The 17,486-nt window shown below is 56.8% G+C and overlaps 1 protein-coding gene across 4 annotated transcripts; it reads right to left on the reverse strand.

The window, feature by feature from the left end:
• Positions 1–15,609, reverse strand: STK11IP (serine/threonine kinase 11 interacting protein). Of its 4 annotated transcripts, none has more exons than XM_072812737.1 (25): positions 15,536–15,609; positions 15,282–15,367; positions 12,394–12,599; positions 12,142–12,216; positions 11,774–11,869; positions 11,295–11,402; positions 11,108–11,179; positions 9,723–9,849; positions 9,368–9,471; positions 9,148–9,243; positions 8,901–8,942; positions 8,563–8,709; positions 8,290–8,374; positions 7,418–7,747; positions 7,039–7,244; positions 6,586–6,702; positions 6,309–6,486; positions 3,752–3,982; positions 3,531–3,634; positions 2,553–2,650; positions 2,282–2,460; positions 1,974–2,055; positions 1,698–1,768; positions 974–1,221; positions 1–393 (listed from the first exon to the last, which is right to left on the reverse strand). In XM_072812737.1, exons 2-25 carry the CDS (start codon positions 15,340–15,342, stop codon positions 244–246), a joined length of 3,213 nt encoding a protein of 1,070 aa, XP_072668838.1. In that variant the 5' UTR covers positions 15,343–15,367; positions 15,536–15,609; the 3' UTR covers positions 1–243. The 4 variants fall into 4 exon arrangements, with proteins under 4 accessions (XP_072668838.1, XP_072668836.1, XP_072668837.1 ...); XM_072812735.1 differs by having other exon boundaries at positions 1,974–2,142; XM_072812736.1 differs by having other exon boundaries at positions 9,148–9,264.
• Between the last annotated feature and the right edge of the window lie 1,877 nt (positions 15,610–17,486).

Raw genomic sequence — 17,486 nt, forward strand, 5'->3', positions numbered from 1 at the left:
TCCGGAATGGAAGCAATTTTATTGATACCTGAGACAAAGTGCAAGAGAAACATTCCTACCAACCACGGAGCCTGCCCCTTGGGGCCAACCGGGCCAAGCGACTCCTCTCACCCTGCCCGTGTGCCCTGGGTCACCGGGGCCTCACTGACGAGCCCCCAAGGCTGCCAAAGTCCGCAGAAGGGGTCCGAGGAGGGAGCATCTGCAGCCACGGCTCCCAAGGCAGGCGGGGTGGGCACAGAAGCCTCACCGGTCAAGATCTAGAGTCTCTTGGGTCACAGTCCGGAGTCCGATGGAAAACAACTCCTCCCAGGGCTCCCGGATCCAGGCCAGCAGTGCCGTCAGTTGCTCTGGACACACGACACGAAGCGCCCAGAAACTCTCCAGCCGGGACACCTGGCAGAGCGGGCGTGGTGAGCTGAGGCTAGGGGGCCCTTCCTGCCCCCGAGCCTGTCAGTCCTCAGAAAACCCGACTTGGAGCTGCTTAATCAGAACACCTACTGAAGAACCCCCACGGCTTCAGTCTTGTTTCGTTAAACCACTGCCCACTCCCAGCCCTGTTTTCCAGAACTTACGTTCTGGAGTCAATTCCAAGGATGCAGTTCAATTCCTGGATCTACCCTTTGTGACCCAGACACACTGGTTAATTGCCTCTGAGCCTCAGTTTCTCCATCCGTCCTAAGCCTAAGGACAGCACCTCTTCCCACGGAAGCTGGGAAGATCAGAGGGCTGGCTCCCTCTGAACAAATGCGGACTCCAAGCAGCAGCCAGTGCGTCACGAAAGGTGTCCCTCAACACAAGGCAGGATCCAGGCCCGGAAGCTTCCGCCCCGGAGCTTCCGCCCCCACTGCCAGCCCCGACCCTCTCTACCTGCTGCTCATCCAAACCCAGCGAGCCCCCAGCTCCTTGTGCCCTGCTTCTCCGTGTTCCCCCCACCACGACTGCTCCCCACTCCCCACATCTCTCTCTCACACACCTCATCGTAGAAGACCAGCTTCAGGTCCCCTGGGGCCGTACGATAGAGCAGCACCGAGCTCAAGCTGCTGAGGGGCCACTGCTCCCTGATGCGCACAGAAGGGCCCAGCCCCAAGGGCAGGGACTGCTCAGAGGCTTCACCAGATGCTGCTGGAAGAGTGGGCTCCACCTGGGACCCCACAAGATCCTCCTCTAACAGGTACAGGGTGGACAGAGTCATCATCAGGGACACAGGGCAGGCCTCGGAGCCTAGAGGAAAAGAGGGTGAGGCCCAGAGTAGGAAGCCACAGAGGAGCCCAGAGCCCTGGGGCGGCATCCTGGGACCAGGGCAGGAGCAAACCGCATGCTGCCAAGGTGGTCACTGGGCAGCCTGTGCCCCTGGAGGCCACAGCTCTCCCTTTTCCAAACTCCAGGCATCTCTAGCCTCCAAAACCTCGAAGACCCAAGACAAAGGGAACCCTACAGCCTCCCGGCCTCCTCTGACCTTTTTCTCTCCAGGTAAAAGAGGGGCAGATGGAGAGGGGCAGGCCCAGCCAATCTGCTCCACTCACAGAAAGCCTGTACCCCGAAGCAACTGAGGACCCAGGAAACCTCCCGGCCCCACTCAGAGAGGCCAGGAGGACTGAGGCTGTGGCTGTGAGAGGATGTCCAGATTCTAGAAACTGTACACAGCGGCCCTGGGGGCCTGCCAGGGGCCAGGGCAGGACAGGGTACAGGAGCCTCACCTTCCACCAGGAACACCCGAAGGTAGAAGAACAGGGGAGGTCCGGAGGAAGAGTCTCTCTCCAGCAACGGCCTGGGGGCGGGGGGGAAGGACTGGTCAGCCAGGGGGTAGGAAATGCTGAGGGGGGCAGGGAGGAGCAACCAGGGCGGGGTCACGTGTGAGGACAGGCGGCCACCCAGGTGCTCAGGGCCCAGCCGTGGCTGCGGCCTGTAGAGAGGCCTGCACTCCGAGCAGCTGTGTGGGCACCAACTGCAGCCTCGACCTCCTATCCACTCACCAGAGGCGGTGCTTCGGGGTCACCTCCTCCTCTGTGGCCCTGACACCGCTCCTCCAGCTGGGGGGCAGAGCCTGCAAGACATCTGGACAGAGCCAGCCAGGGACGGGGAGCTTCAGACGCTCCCTCTCCTCTATCCCAACCTCTCCACCTCTCAAGACCTTTCGTTCTCCTGATTTATAGAGATCAGAAACTTCTACAAGGGACAAGCCTTATCACCTGTCTGTCTCCACTGCGGCTCCCAGACATGGGCAGCCGTGACCCCTCGGCCCCCACCCGCCCGCCCTGCGCCTCCCTTCCCCCTCTTTTACCAGTGAGCTCATCCAGAAAGGCCCGGCAACGCTTGGCATCTCGGGGCAGCAGGATGCAGCTGCCTGCACCGGCAGCCCACTCCAGCCGCAGACTCTGTCCCGCCAGCCCCAGTTCGATGCCACTCAGGTCGTGCAGGGGCACGGCCAGGGCTGGCTGCAACCAGCTGGCTGGAGGCCCACTGTGGAGAGGGAGGGCCGGAGTGGTGGCAACAGGTGAGCGGAGCGAGACCCACGGGGAGCCCTGCCCCGTCCCGTGGCCCTGCTCGCTCACCATATCTCCCCCGTCACTTTCAGCACGTAAAGCCTGTGGTCAGACACCACCACCAGGCACACAGACTCCCCAGAGTGGCCGGCCAGCACCAGCGGCACCTAAGGGGGAGAGGAAGGTGAGGAGAGAGGGGACCCGGGAGCCGGCTGCCGGGCTGAGAGCACAGTCCCCGCAGCCCTCCCCTCCTCCCCGCATCCGGACCTGCAGTCGGCTCACAGGGAACCCGCCGCCTAGCATCGTGCCACTCCGACCCACTCTCCACATTCCCCTGCCTCTGGGGCTCCCGCGGCCCTTGGGATCAGCTCCAAACTCCTTGGCAGACACTTGAGGCTGCCCCCAACCGGCCCTGCCTGCCTCTTCAGCCTTGTCTCAGGGCACCTGCCCCCACCCAACCTCCTGCTGCCCCCAGAGCAACAGGTTCCCCACTAGCCAGCTCCTCTCAGGCCCCACACATGCGCTGCTTCCTCTCCCTGCTCCCCTCCAACCCATCCTTCGACACCTGGATCCCATCTCACATCTGCTCCCCTCGAAGGGGAGGCGCTGTCCCTCAGGCTGGGTCCGACGCCTCAGCCTGATTCCAGCACTTTCATCTCTCACAGTCATGGGGTTCCTCACACCAGAGTAGAAGACAGATGGCAAGACTGATTTACTCTGAATCCTTAGTGTCTCGCAAATGCTAGGTGCCCACAGAGACACCAATAACGTTGTCACTTCTAACAGTGACGGGAGGCCCCACGTGAGGGCCTGGCACTGAGCTAGGCAGCTGCCAGACGCCGGTGCGCAGATACCACTGCACCCTGTAAGGCAGGCAGTGCCATCCCTGGTGTAGACTGGCAACAGCAGACTTAGGTACCAAAGGAACGTGTCCAGAGCCACTGCAAGTGACCTCTAGAGTTGAAACCAGGAGCTTCTCGAGCCACTTTCTGACACGGCCTGCTACGGCAGAAACAGTGGGCACTCTGGTGAGCTAGGGGCAAAGACCTTGATGCAGCACTGGAACTCCTCCTGGGCATCGGTGAACACCTCGACATCCAGGAAGAGCCGGAGCCGGTGGTCCACAGAGCGGAGGCCATGGCGCTCAGGGGCTAAGGGCAAGCAGCGGGCCGTCAGGCAGCCCCGGCTACCACAGCACCAGCTCACCTCCCTGGCTGGCCTCCTCCCGCCCCCAGATACCACCTCTGTCTCGTTTCACCTCTACTCACGGGGACTGAGGCTCCAACTGTGGCGATCCTGGGAGACCGGTGCTGGGGACAGGGCCCTGTCAGCCCTGCTGCCGGGGTCACTGTGCCCCGGAGGGTCGGGGATGGCGCTGACCGTCTGCGAGGGCGCTGGCGACTGTTCTCCCTGCCCAGGCTCCCTGCTGGTGGCTCCCAGAGACAGAGCCAGGAGAACCACATGATCACTACCGCAGTGTGGACACACAGCTGGAGATTCTGCAGGGATGAGCACCATCCCTGTGAGCCCCCCCACAGAAGGCCACAGTCCCCCCCCCCCCCAAGCTCATAAACACTGCCCGCCCCCTCCTGGACTCACCTTGGCTGCATACACTCCCTGCCATTCCCACCCGCCCCACCTCCTCTGCAGGCCTGCTAACCCACCGCTCTCCAACCCAGTGAGGGAGGAACCAACCCAGACCATGGCCCACAACCTCCTCAAAATAACACCCCACCTTCTGATTTCAGGCCTTTGCAAAGAGGACCAACCTCAGCCAGGCCCTGCGCTGGCCCCTCCCACAGCCTCGGGCTGTCATGTGCTCTGAGGTTCCACCAGCGACATCTGAAAGCCCCAAATCAACAGATCGGGAAGGCAGGGAGCCAGGTGTGGGTCCAATTCCAGGCTCTGTCACTTACTGGTGTCAGCTATCCAATTACAAGTCACCTAAGCTCTCGGAGCCTAGCTCCTCCTCTGGAATGGAGTGATGCCAGTGCCTGTCCTATGGGGTGGTCAGGATGGGTGAACGGTCAGGTAAAGAATAAAGGATGGGGGGGGGGCAGGTGGATCGGCAGTGAGAACAAACATTCTTTGAGCAGCTACAGCAGGCACACGCGGGACCCTTTGACAATAGAATCAAAACTCTCTGGGTCCCAATGTGCAAATGAGGAAAACAACCGTCAAAAAACTAACACAACCTAGGGCACATGGGAGGCTCAGTGAGTTGAGCAGATGGCTCTTGGTTCTGGCTCATCTGCAGTCATGACCTTGGGGTCATAGGATCAGCCCTCCATCAGGCCCTTCGCCCAGCAGGGAGTCTGCTTGAGACTCCTTCCCTCTCCTTCCCACTCTGCTCCCTGCTCATGCACACCTGCTCTCCTACTCTCTCAAAATAAATTAAAAAAAAAAAAAAAAAAAACTGGAGCACCTGGGTGGCTGTCAGTTAAGTGTCTGCCTTTGGCTCAGGTCATGATCTCCGGGTCCTGGGATCGAGCCTAGCGTCTGGCTCCCTGCTCAGCTAGGAGTCTGCTTGTCCCTCTCCCACTGCCCCTCACCCTGCTTGTGCTCTCACTCTCCTTAATACATAAAATCTTAAAGAAAAAAAAAATCGACACCTCCTGCCCTCGACTGTCCAGTTGAGGCTAGCAGCAGCAGCTACCATTTACACAGGACCTTTGTTTTGTGCTGATACTGTGCCTGGTGTCCTTTTATCACATTTAAATCTCCTAACGAGGGATCCCTGGGTGGCTCAGCGGTTTAGCACCTGCCTTCAGCCCAGGGTATGAGCCTGGAGTCCCGGGATGGAGTCCCACATCGGGCTCCCTGCATGGAGCCTGCTTCTCCCTCTGCCTGTGTCTCTGCCTCTTTCTCCCTCTCTCTGTGTCTCTCATGAATAAATAAAATCTTTTAAAAAATAAATAAATAAATCTCCTAACAGTATGGAGGGCAAGTTCACTCTCTTCTCTATTCAGATGAGGTAACCGAGGCTCAAACAGAAGAACATAGCACAGGGGAACATTCAATAATAATGACCCCCGAAGGTTCAGAACTCAGGGGCCACGTGACCCCACGCGGTACAGGGAGGTCTTGGAGGGGATGGGGCTGTTTCCACCGCACACCTGGTGCCACCGCAGAGGTTCAGGGTGGGGGATGGAGAGGGGCCTATTTGCTCAAAATTTTAGTCCTGTCCAGCTGCTGCCAAGCAGCCAAACCAGCTAGTAAGTCACATGTTTCAACACAGACAGCATCAAGAATATCTCTTTTCTGTTTTATATCTACAAAGACGTTGCTTCCTGACTGATCCATGGTAGAAAACTCTCTCGCTTTAAGGAAGAGCATGTGAAGAGATGCCATGAGGCACCCCTCGATCTCAAGTAGCCAACAAGGTCAGTCCAGGCAGGACAACCTCAGCCAACCTCCAAAACATCTTATTCAACAGCCAAACATGCTCTGGGGACAGCACTACACCCACGCTGTGGTGAGGGCTAAGGAGCTTTTATGAAGTTTCTAAGTATCAGCCCAGAAAAAGTGGAAAAAGCCTGCAAGTTATGAAAAAATAGTGAGTACGTTTCAACAATTACGGAGATTGCGTTTCCTGACTTTTAGAGAGAAAAAAAGGATAAAATTTCTTCTTTCACTTGGATTTTTTTTTTTTTTTTAATGTATCCGGCAGACAGTTTCATTTCTCCTCCAGACAGAAGAACTGGTGCCCACTCCTTCCTTCCCGGGGGCTCCCCCTCCACATTCCCTTCCTCGAAGCCACGGTCTCTGAAACGGGTGAGGGGGGGAGGCTTGTGTGCAGGAAGGTCAAGGGCAAGGTACGTGTACCTGTCTCCTGGAACAGAGGCCTCCAGCCTTCCTCACTGTCCAACCCCAACCTGGGCTCCTCTGGCTTGAACTCCTGGCCACAGCGGAGACACTGGAGTCTGCCCCGCAGCGGGTCTCTTGCTTCCCCAAGCTGACGCTGAGCCGTGGTGGCTGCTGGGGTCAACACAGCAAGCAGCTCCTGAAACAGGGTGTGCCGGAAGAGGCTGTGAGCAACGGACCCCGGCCCTCGGCCTTCCAGTCTTCCCCCAGCCTCCTGGGCCTCACTTGAGGCGGTTACCTGGAGAGCTGCATGGGCGTCGGGCTCTAGCACCACATAGCGACGCAGCTGCCGGTCAGGGCAAATGTAGGAGAAACGAAGAACGAGGACAGGGGCCCCGGGGAGGGGATCTGAGCCCTGCACACACAGAGGGGGACCAGGCAGGAAACAGAAGGGAGAGATTGGAGGCATCTGGGTTATACTGACAGCGTGCAAGAAAATCAGCTCCGGACGTCGTGAAAATGTGCCTGCTGACATCCACACTCTAGCTCAGCGGCCCAACCCCTCAGTCCAGCCTTCCAGGCCGTCTGGGGCCACGTCTTGGACCCCACAGCTCTGCTGCGCTGCTCCAAGTGTCCATGAGAGGCTGGGGAGACTCGCCACTCGGTGCCTGGCACCTAGCACCCAGCTGTCCCAGTCGGATCCTGCAGGGAGCCCAGCACCCTTGCCAGGACCCCGGACACCGCCGCTCACCTCGAGCGCTGCCCGCCTCTCGGTCTGAGGCTCAGGCTCCACCTCAGCCGTTTCCAGGCTCTGGAGCTCAAGGCGGGCCAGGGTCTGAGCTGCTTGGAGTTCCACCTCAAATAGGTGGCTGGAGGTGACCCGGAGAAAGCATTCCCTGCCCCGCACACCGTCCGGCCCCTCCAGGGGACACACCAACATGGGGCGACACAGCTCCACTGCGGAGACCAGGAGAGCAATCCTGTGAGAGGGACAGGTCTCCGCAACTTCTGGCCCTCCCTCCAGAAGGGGTCAACCCCCACCAAGCCTGGTCTTCCCAACTCTCCCAGATGTAGCAGCAGCACCTGGCCCAGTCTCCCTGGCAGCTGCCAAGCGAGCGCTCACCGCTCACCTTCCACTTCATCGGGCTCCTGCTCCTCCTCGTCCTCCTTTCCTTCTTCCTCTTTCCCCTGCTCCTCCAGCCCCCCTTCCTCCTGGAGCTCCGGCTCTGGCCTGACCTCCTCCGCCGTTTCCTGCGGGGACTCCTTCTCTGGGGGCGGAGGTCTGGGCACAGACCCTGGGCTCAGGGGCAGCGTGCTGAGGGCAGGGGTCTTGGAGGACGTAGCCACAACAGGGGTCCCAGACGCCCCCAGGTGATTCCTGTACTGCAGCCAGTCACAGCCGAACCGTTCCCGGAAGCTGTTTAAGAGTTCCAGCTCCCGGTGCTGCTGCACAAACCGCCCTGGGCCAGTGGGGAGCGGACCGCTTAGTGAGCCTGCAGCCTCCCCATGACCCCCAACGACCCCAGCCTCTCTTCCCACTGCTCCTCGAGGTGAAGTGATGTAATGGGGGGATCACAGGGAGACCAAAGGCTGCTCCTCAGCAGCGTGTCCCAAAGCGTGCCCCAGGGAACACCGTGCTCAGGGCTGGTGGGAACCATGCAGTACATGCTGCTGAGGAAGGGATTCGGGATACCTGGGAGTGTACAGGGGTCCTGGGATGTCCCGGAGGGAGCACGCCTAGTTAACGCTGGTCAGCCCAGCTTTCATCAAGTGACCCTTCCACATCCCCCACAATTCACGTTCCTTGAAAAACCCTTTGGAAAATGCTGCCCAGGGGCAGTCTCTTCTTTCCTTAAACTAGAAGGACTGAGGCCCTCTATAGCGCCCTGCTCCACTGCAGCGCTCAGAGACTGGTGCAGGACAGAGGGCAGGACTGACGCAGGACGAGGGCAGGACAGAGGGCAGGACGGAGGGCAGGGCAGCCGGGCCACAGCACACTTACCAGCCGGGGAGGGATCCAGAGTCCGGGGCTCTGGGTCTGTATCACTGGGTTCTGAGATACTTGCCCGCCTCACACGGACCCGGCTCTGAAGGTGGACACGGGACCAACGCTCTCTGAGAGCCAGGGCCCCCCACCCCGCCGTCCATCGCCACACACCCACCCTTACCCAGAAAAACCCCCACAGGCAAGGAGGTGGCCTCTCTCTTCCCAGCCCATCCATAACCCAGGACCCCCATAAAAGGCCCCAACCCCAGGCACAGAGACGCTCTTTACCTTGACCTTCCGGTGAGGCGGCTGGGCCACAATGCCCCCAGAGGAGATGCTGTCACTCAGGTCAGGGCCACCTGAGGTTTCGACAGTACTCCCAGCTGGCCCATGCAGAGGTGTGGCCGAGGAGCCAAGCCCCGAGGACGTGGAGGTCTGGCGTGTGACAACAGGAAGGAGGGTGAGGTGGGAGCCAGAGGTGCACCTCTGCCCACTGGGCGAGCCAACGGAGGGGCCTACTGTGTAGCTGCCCAGAAGGAACCCCTACCCAGGGGCCCCCTCCCCTTTCCTGTCCTCCCAAGTGGATTCGGATGGCCTCCTCCTGCCGGTGCTCCCAGCACACTAACCTGAAAGTCGGTCACTGACAAGACTTTCCCATCAAGGAGGAACTAAGCAAAGACAGGGGGGAGGGGCCGTGTTGGTGGTGCAATGCCTGCTGCCCACCCAGGGGGCCCTGCCGGCCATGCAGGGACCCATGGGCTCAGCTAGGGGCCCAGGGCCGAGGCCTCCCTCCCCTGGGATCGGGTGGTGAGAGGATGGGGAGGAGGACAGGCAGGAAAGGGAGAGCAGAGTGGGCAGGAGAAGACTGCTCACGCCAGTTGCAGCATCCCTGGCCCGGGGTGACAAGTACTGGGCGGTGGCCGCTCGGTGCGCAGGGTGGAACCACAAAGGGTTCCCTTCCAGGTAGAGCTGACGGGCAGGAAGAGGAGACTGAGACGGGCCTCAGGCCTCCCTGTGTGAGGAAGGGCACGAACCCAACCAGCCTGGGAGGGAGGGAGAGGCGCAAAGCTGGCTGCCAGCTCGGAGCGCTCACCTTGCGGAGCTCAGCCAGCAGCCACAGTGGCGCCAGCTCCCGGTGTCCTTCTAGTAGGTTGTATGCCAAGTCCAAGTGCCGAAGGTTCTTCAGCTGCTCCAGGCCTGGGGCAGAGGCGAGAAGGGAGGAAGGACATGTGTTGCAGGGGGAGGCAGGGTGCTGGGGGAGCATAGAGCAGAAAGACGAGCCTGGGCACCCCAGACCTACCCACAGGCCCACATTAGGCTCTGGATGCACACGGGACCCAGGGACCCAGGCCACCCTGAGTCTCACACCGCCCCTACACCCCTACATGTTTGCCCCACCCTCCCCCACTCCCCAGCCCTCCACCTTCCTCCCCATGCTCTGCACTCACCCTGCAGGCTCCGGAGTTCATTGCCTCGCAGTATCAGGGTCCCCAGAGCCACCCCCGAGGGTCCCACTCTCGGCACTAAACGCAGGTGGTTATAAGAGATGTCCAGATGGTAGAGCTCAGACAAGTCCTGAGAAGGAGTGGTGATGAAGGTTCTCTCCTTGACCAGACCCTAGCTGGGCTCCTCTGAGCCTTCTCTTCGAGTAGGCCTCAACCCTGTTCTATAAAGACTGCACACTTGCACCACAAATGAGTTCTCGGGTCCTCCACCCCACCCCCTACCAACGTTAACAGGGCTGAACAAATACCAGCATAGTTCCTAATAGCTCAAGGTCACATCCTTGGGAAGACAACTCCAGCTCCCTTACCTTCCCTCCTAGGAAAACCCAAGGCTGCCAGGAGAATTTAGTTTGGTCCAATCAACAGCTGAAGACAGAGCCCCTGTCTCCCAGCCTCGGTGGGAAGGTAGGCGGCCAACTCCGGCAAGCCTGAACCCCGACAGATTTCACGTGGACCAACAACCCCCCTTCCTGCTTTTTGTAAATTTCCACTTCCTTGACTTCAGAGGAAACAGACTAGTTTGGTCAAGGAGAGATTCTGCTCAAGCCTCTGCCTTCTCCCTCACTCTCCCTTTAAAATGCCCAGTAATCTCTGCACAAATCAAATTTAAGTTCAGTTCATGCTGAAGTTTATCTCAAATTAGAATGTTTTACTACTGATTACACAGCATGATAGCTTATTACCACCGCAGTGGTGTATTACGGATTAAAATCTGTCCTCACCACATTAACTACTGTCTAACTTTTTTTTTTAATTTTTTCATTCATGAGAGGGAGAGAGAGAGAGAGAGAGAGGCAGAGACACAGGCAGAGGGAGAAGCAAGCTCCACGCATGGAGCCCGACGTGGGACTGGATCCCAGGTCTCCAGGATCACACCCTGGGCTGAAGGCAGGCACTAAACTACTGAGCCACCCGGGGATCCCCTACTGTCCAATTTTGTCTCTGAGCATGAGACTTGGGAGAAGCTTCTCCACCATCATCCCCAAGCTACCTTTCCTGAGCTAGATGCAGGGCTATGTAACATCACACAACCTCCGGAGCACTTTAATACTATAAAAGCAGGTCCTCCTATGATTTCTGCTTGACAAATTAAGAAACTTGGAGGCTGGTTATCCCAAGTCACACAAGGATTAGGAGCTGAGATCTGAACACTGGCTTCTCCTATGCCACGGCCTGAATTCCCAAAGAGTACTGCCTCCAGGGTGAGCCCAACCTGGGGGATGGTGTGGGACAGGAGTAAGGTGGGAGCAAAACCCGGCCAGGAGAGTCGGAGCAGAATGATCACAGACCCACGTGGTGCCAGCCCCAAGCAGCCTGCTCAGACTCACCATCAGGAAGCCCTCGCAATCCTGGACTTGATTGTGACTCAGATTCAGGAAGCGGAGAGCTGACAAGAGACGCTGGGGGGAGAGGGGGGAGCAGCAAAGAATCAGACACCTTCAGGCAGCCAGCTGGCCCTCCTCCCTAAGGGCCCTCCCTCTTTCCCCCAAGCCCCCTTCCCTCGGAGGCACTCACCAGGGAGCTGTCTAAGGAAGTCAGTGCATTGTAGCTGAAGTTGGCAGAGACCAGAGCCAGCCAGGGCAGGGCAGAGCAGAGGTCACCGCCGCAGGCTGAGAGGAGTTCCTGAGACAGGGTGCTCCATTACATCCGCTGTCCCCTCCTCCCTGCTCCAAGGCCATGCTGTCCCCTAGCCATTCACTTGTTCTTTATATACTAAGCTTGGTCTGGAGAGATGGATGGACAACAAGCCCAGGGCCCTGCCCCCAGGAGTTTGTTGTGGAAGAATGGGGACCTGGACATGAGAATACTGAGTACAAGACGGGAGGTGGGACCATCAACACCCATAGGAACATGGTGCTGCCACGGGAGCACAGCAGAGGGGCAAGGACACTGTCCGCAGGGAAGCGGGGAAGGCTGCGAAGAAGGGGAACAGCAGAGCTTGGTTCTCTGTGTCCCCAGAACAGGGATCCAGGCCCAGCCCTTATCTTCCTTACCTCTAGGGCCTGGATGCTCCTGCTGCAAATCAGGGTCTCCAGCTGCGAGTAGATGCCACAGAGGCCCCGGAGGCAGTGAAGAGGGACACCTCGGAGCTGAGGTGGAGGAAGGGAGGGAGGCTGGGAGACACTTTCACAAAAGGCAGAGGCTTCATCCCACTTCCCTCTTTTTACAGGGAGGGAAAAGGTGACAAATCCAACTATGGTTCAGGGAAGCATTAAATGCACGAGATGAATGGTGCGTCACTGCAGAGCAGTGGGCACGCTCAGGCCTGGCCTGCCCACCAAAGGGGGCCGTCTCTTTCCCCATTCCCAAAAGGTTGCCTCAAATTGGGTTTTGTGTGCCAGCATCCCCCAACACACCGTACCTCCAGCTGCCGAAGGGACTTGAAGGGAAAAATCTTGATGGGCCCTGGAAGCCCAGAACCAGGGACGTGTACCAGCTAAAAGAAAACACTTCTGTCACCGAGGCCAGCACAACTCCCCTTCCTGGGCCCCTCCTCCTCCACACAGGCACCTACAGCTCCCACATCTTCTGGATCTGGGCCCTGCAGACTTCATGTGCCCAGGCCCCCTGCCCCCACACCCCCAAGCATCCTACTCCATTCCCAGCGCAGGACCTTGAGTGAAAGAGTTTTCTGCAGCACATCGAAGAGGAACTGAAGCTGGAGGATGACAGGGGAGTCGGCGGGGTGAGAGGGCAGAGCCACAAAGCCTGTCTGGCCAGGGCTCCATGGCCCCAGGTGCAACTCAAATACATGGTTCAGCTGCTGCAGGGTGGCAGTCAACAGGCTCAGCGTGCTACAGCCAGACAGGACCACGTCGCCTGCAGGGAAAGGGGCAGACAGGGAGGAGGACATAACAAAGGGCTCTTTCCCTTTATTCTGAGACTCTGTGACCACAGGATACACCCAGTCCCCTCCACATTGTAGATCTTCCACTGCCAGGGTCATCCCATCTCCTCCCGGCTCACAAGTCTTGGGCAGCTCCCCTCTGTCTCCACAAAAAGTCTTAACTCTCCAGCCTGATGATATGACTTTGCATTCACTACATCCAACCAACTTTTCCAAATTTTCTTTCACCATCTGCTCAAGAGAGTCTGGTCTACTCAAAGAGCTGGGAATACAGTCAATTTGATTCACAGAGGTCTTATTTCTGACACATTCTGCCCAGCTTGAGTGGGAAGAGACCAAGAGACCACTTGAGGAGGAAGAGACCTTCCTCCTCTAGGCAAGCACTGCTGCCCTTTTACACTATCATCACTCACTTTACATAAAAGCCAGTTGAGCGTTTCATCTTTTTTTTTTTTAAGTAAACTCTACACACAATATAGGGCTCAAACCCACAACCCCCGAGATTAAGAGTCACATGCTCCACTGCTGATCCGGCCAGACGGCCCATATCTTTGATCTTTACTTCTTTTTCTGATTGCAAGAGTAACACGAGCACTTAGAGAAACTTTCAAACCATCCCAAAATGCATGCCAGAGAAAAAATAACCGCTCATTATAAAATGGGTATTATTCTCAATCTCCATGTTAAAACAGCTCTCTCTAATGAGATTGTCATCCTTGAGGACATCTTTCATTCACCTTGGTATCCATCACTGCACCTTCAAAAGTACAACCACGAGGTAGGCAGGGAGAAATATTTTTCTACTTTAAAAACAAAAACAAAAACATAATAGAGTTGAAAGATGTTGCAGAAATATTACAGAGAGATAACCTAGATTCCTCACCTGGTTTCCACTAACGTTTACATTTTATGTAAATGTGGTACAATATCAAAGTCAGCAATCTGATGCTGCTACGCACATACAGTTCTATGCCACTTTTGTTGTTTGGTGTGGATCCCTGTAACCAACATCACAACCAAGATACAAAACTATTCCATTCCATCACCATAAAAATCCCTCTCTTGCCATCTCTTATAGTCAGACAGACAGACACACACACACACACCAATCATCCCTAACCCCTGGAGCACCAGGCCAGATTGGTGCCAAACAAACTGGTAAATCCTGCAGCGTTACATGAAAGACGTTCCAGGTACTAGACACCAGGGACAGATGTGGACAGGGTTCAAAGACTCTTCCCACCCTCAAAGAGCCTCCTGGTGTGGAAGAGATAATAAAACATGTATACAGTTAGCAAAACAAGCCAGAGGGGCACCTGGGTGGCTCAGTGGTTGAGCATCTGCCTTTGGCTCAGGTCATGACCCCAGGGTTCCAGGACCAAGTCCTGCATCGGGCTCCCCACAGGGAGCCTGCTTCTCCCTCTGCCTGTGTCTCTGCCTCTCTCTCTGTGTCTCTCATGAACAAATAAATAAAATCTTTGGGGGGGGGGGGGGGCGCAAACCAGAAAGTACAACTGCTCTAAAGAGAGATTCCACAGACCCCACCAACGGGAGTACTGGGTACAACGTGCGGGGAGGCAGCTAACAGGAATCAGGTGGGAGGCCGCAGACCACTCCATTACCTCATTTAAACGTCACCGAATGTCCTGAAGAGAAGCACCACTGACCACCTCTTAAAGAGATGGAAACCGGGGTCTTGGAGAACAATACTCAGTAAGATTGAGATTATAATCTTACTCAGTAAGATTATGGTAGCAAGTTGCTACTTCTGTCTTATCTCAAAGCCAAGCTTTAAAAAAGTAAAAAATGAATCTTTTTTAAAAAGCCAAAGCTTGGGGATCCCTGGGTGGCGCAGCGGTTTAGCGCCTGCCTTTGGCCCAGGGCGCGATCCTGGAGACCCGGGATCGAATCCCACGTCGGGCTCCCGGTGCATGGAGCCTGCTTCTCCCTCTGCCTATGTCTTTGCCTCTCTCTCTCTCTCTGTGTGACTATCATAAATAAATTAAAAAAAAAAAAAAAGCCAAAGCTTGTTCTATCACACTAACGTCAACCACAGTGACCAACCAGCGTGGCTCCGCCGCGCCCAGCACCGAGACAACTTGGAGAAACCACAGCTACCAGGGTCCAGCCTCTACTCATTCCGCAAACACCGCCCCAAATGCTCTCTGGGGATTAACATTAAACCCCACAACCACCTTTTGAGTCTAAGTGCGATCGTTATGCCGTTTCCCCGCCGAGGAAGACTGAAGCTCAGAAAACTTAACAACGTCACCACGTTTGAAAGAGTCGGGCTCCCGACCCCGGTGAATCTGACTCCCTAACCTCGTGCACTGAGCGCCCTGCCCCGCAGCAGTGGTGATGCCTGGCCCTGGTCTCCAGAGACCCGCAGCCAAGTAAAGCTCTCTGTTCTCTGGAAGCATCAGAGGGTGCGGCACCGGAGCGGGGTCCCGAAGGACGGCTGGTGTGCAGCGTCACTCACCGGAGAATATACTCCGGAACCGTAAAAAAAAAAAAAAAAAAAAAAATGCATAGACGCCCGAACCGTCGTGACCTTGAAGAGCTGTAAGTCCACGATTCCCAAGACGGGGGCGCCCCTGGAAGGCAGGGCGCGCCCGCACCGCGCTCCAGCCCCAGCTCGCCGGGGACGCACTCACCCGACTCCCGCAGCAGCCCCGCGAGCCGCCACACCAGGGAGTCCCGCTGGGCCGTCGTCATGGCCACGGGACGCCGGGGGCGGGGCCTGGGAAAAGAGGAAGCGGAAGAGCCTCAGGTGGCTGGTCGTACCAAAAGCCCAGGGTGTCCGCGCAAACCGAGGCCTCGCGCGGAGAAAGAAGCAAGAAAGAAAGCGGGGAAGAGCGTCCCCCCGGGTTCCCTTTCGAGAAGCGAAGGCCAGGACACCCGGACCGACCTCCCGGGCGCTCCTCCCACCAGTTGTGCAGCCCGGCGCTTATCAATAAGGGCGGAAGTCCCGCCCCGGAAGGAAGGAGGGCCGGCGGGACGGCCGGAAAGCGCGCCTGCGCCGCCGGAAGCCACGCCCCAAGTCGTGCGGACGCGCCTGACGGGGGCGGTCCCTCTGCCATCGCAACGGCCCGCAGCGGGGCCCCGCCGTCCAAGCCCCGCCCCCAGCCCCAGCCACGCCCCCGCCGTCCAAGCCACGCCCCCAGCCCCAGCCACGCCCCCACCGTCCAAGCCACGCCCCCGCCCCAGCTCCCGGACTGGGGGTCTTTTAACGGAACTGGCTTCTCAAGGAGAATTGGGTTTTGTGGGGGTTTTTTTATTTTTTTAAGATTTTATTTATTTATTCATAGACACAGAGAGAGAGGCAGAGGGAGAAGCAGGCTCCACGCAGGGAGCCCGACGCGGGCCTCGATCCGGGGTCTCCAGGATCAGGCCCTGGGCTGCAGGCGGCGCTAGACCGCTGGGGCCACCCGGGCTGCCTGTGGTTTTTTTTTTTTTTTTTTTTTTTTTTTTTTGGTTTTTGTTTTAAAGATTGTATTTATTTATTCATCAGAGACACAGAGAGGCAGAGGGAGAGGCAGGCCCCCCGCGGGGACAGTCCATCAGATGCCGCTTGAGGGTGCAATACAGTCTTTATCTCAAGTTGCAGAACTGGAAGGATCTTTTTTTTTTTTTTTTTTCCTAAAGGCAAAATAATGTGAAACTGCAGGCAGTTGGCGCCCCCGACCACACAGCCGCGCGCCCGTGGCCGCTGTGTGATGGAGCCAGAGCGGAGGGGGCTCAGCTGAGAGCAAGCGCGAGGGCCTGGACCGCTAATCCCAGGGCAGCAGGACGGCCAGTCCCTGCTTCTGGGTCACCCGGACTAAGGAGCAGGGTGTCTGTGCCGTCACTGCCAACGGGCCCTCCTAGGGGAGAAGGGGCAGATTGTCTGGAGATCCCAGACACTCTCTGGTCTCCCCAGCCCGCAGACTCTCAGAATTGCTCCACTCCTATGCATGGCCTCTTTAGCCAGATTCGCTCTACTGTCGCTTTGCTTCCCAGAAATGTGAAAAGTGGAACAAAGAGAGCAGCAAGGAAAGCTGCAAACTCTGGGAGAGGAAAAACATCTCCCAGAGAAGCAGCCCCAGGAGACCAAGCAGTCCTAGTTTCCAGGCCCTCTTGCGGGGCCCACTCCCCCTTCTGCCTTCAGGCTGCAGAGGAGGCCTTGGCCACCTTCCAAAGAATTCCCACCCAACTTTTTTTGTTGTTGTTTGCCTCAAAAAGTACAGAGTGTACCTCTGTAAATTGTTACCATAAGAACCTCGACTAAGACAAAAACTTTTCTTGAAAACCGAAGTCTGAAATGGAAAAATAAAAAATCCCATTCACAGAAACAAAGTGTGTATATAGATACCTGGAACATTTTTAGAAATATGCCAGAAATATGTGAAGAAAACCAGAGAACTTTAAGGACATTAAAAATGACCTAAATGAATGAAAAGTCAACATGTTCCTGATGAGATTTGACATTATAAGGATGTCAGTTTAATGCGATTTTCATCAAAATCCCAATGGGGAGCTTTTGGAACTTGACAAGTTGATTATGAAATTCTTCTGGAAGACTCACATAAGCACAGCCAAAACATTTTGAGGAAAAAAAAAAAAAAAAAGAATAAGAGGCACTAATAGGGGGCCTTGCCCTAACAGTAGCAAAATGTCCTGTAAAGAAAGCAGCAGGAAGGGGCACCTGGTGGTTTAGTTGATTAAGTGTCTGCCTTTGGCTCAGGTCATAATCCTGGGGTCCTGGGATGGAGGCCCATATAGGGCTCTCTGCTCAGCAGGGAGCCCACTTCTCCCTCTGCCCCTCTCCCTGTTCATGTTTGCGCTCTCTCTCTCTCTCTCTCTCTCTCTGAAATAAACTC

The sequence above is a fragment of the Canis lupus genome, chromosome 36, assembly GCF_048164855.1.
Source record: "Canis lupus baileyi chromosome 36, mCanLup2.hap1, whole genome shotgun sequence".
Taxonomy (NCBI): Eukaryota; Metazoa; Chordata; class Mammalia; order Carnivora; family Canidae; genus Canis; species Canis lupus.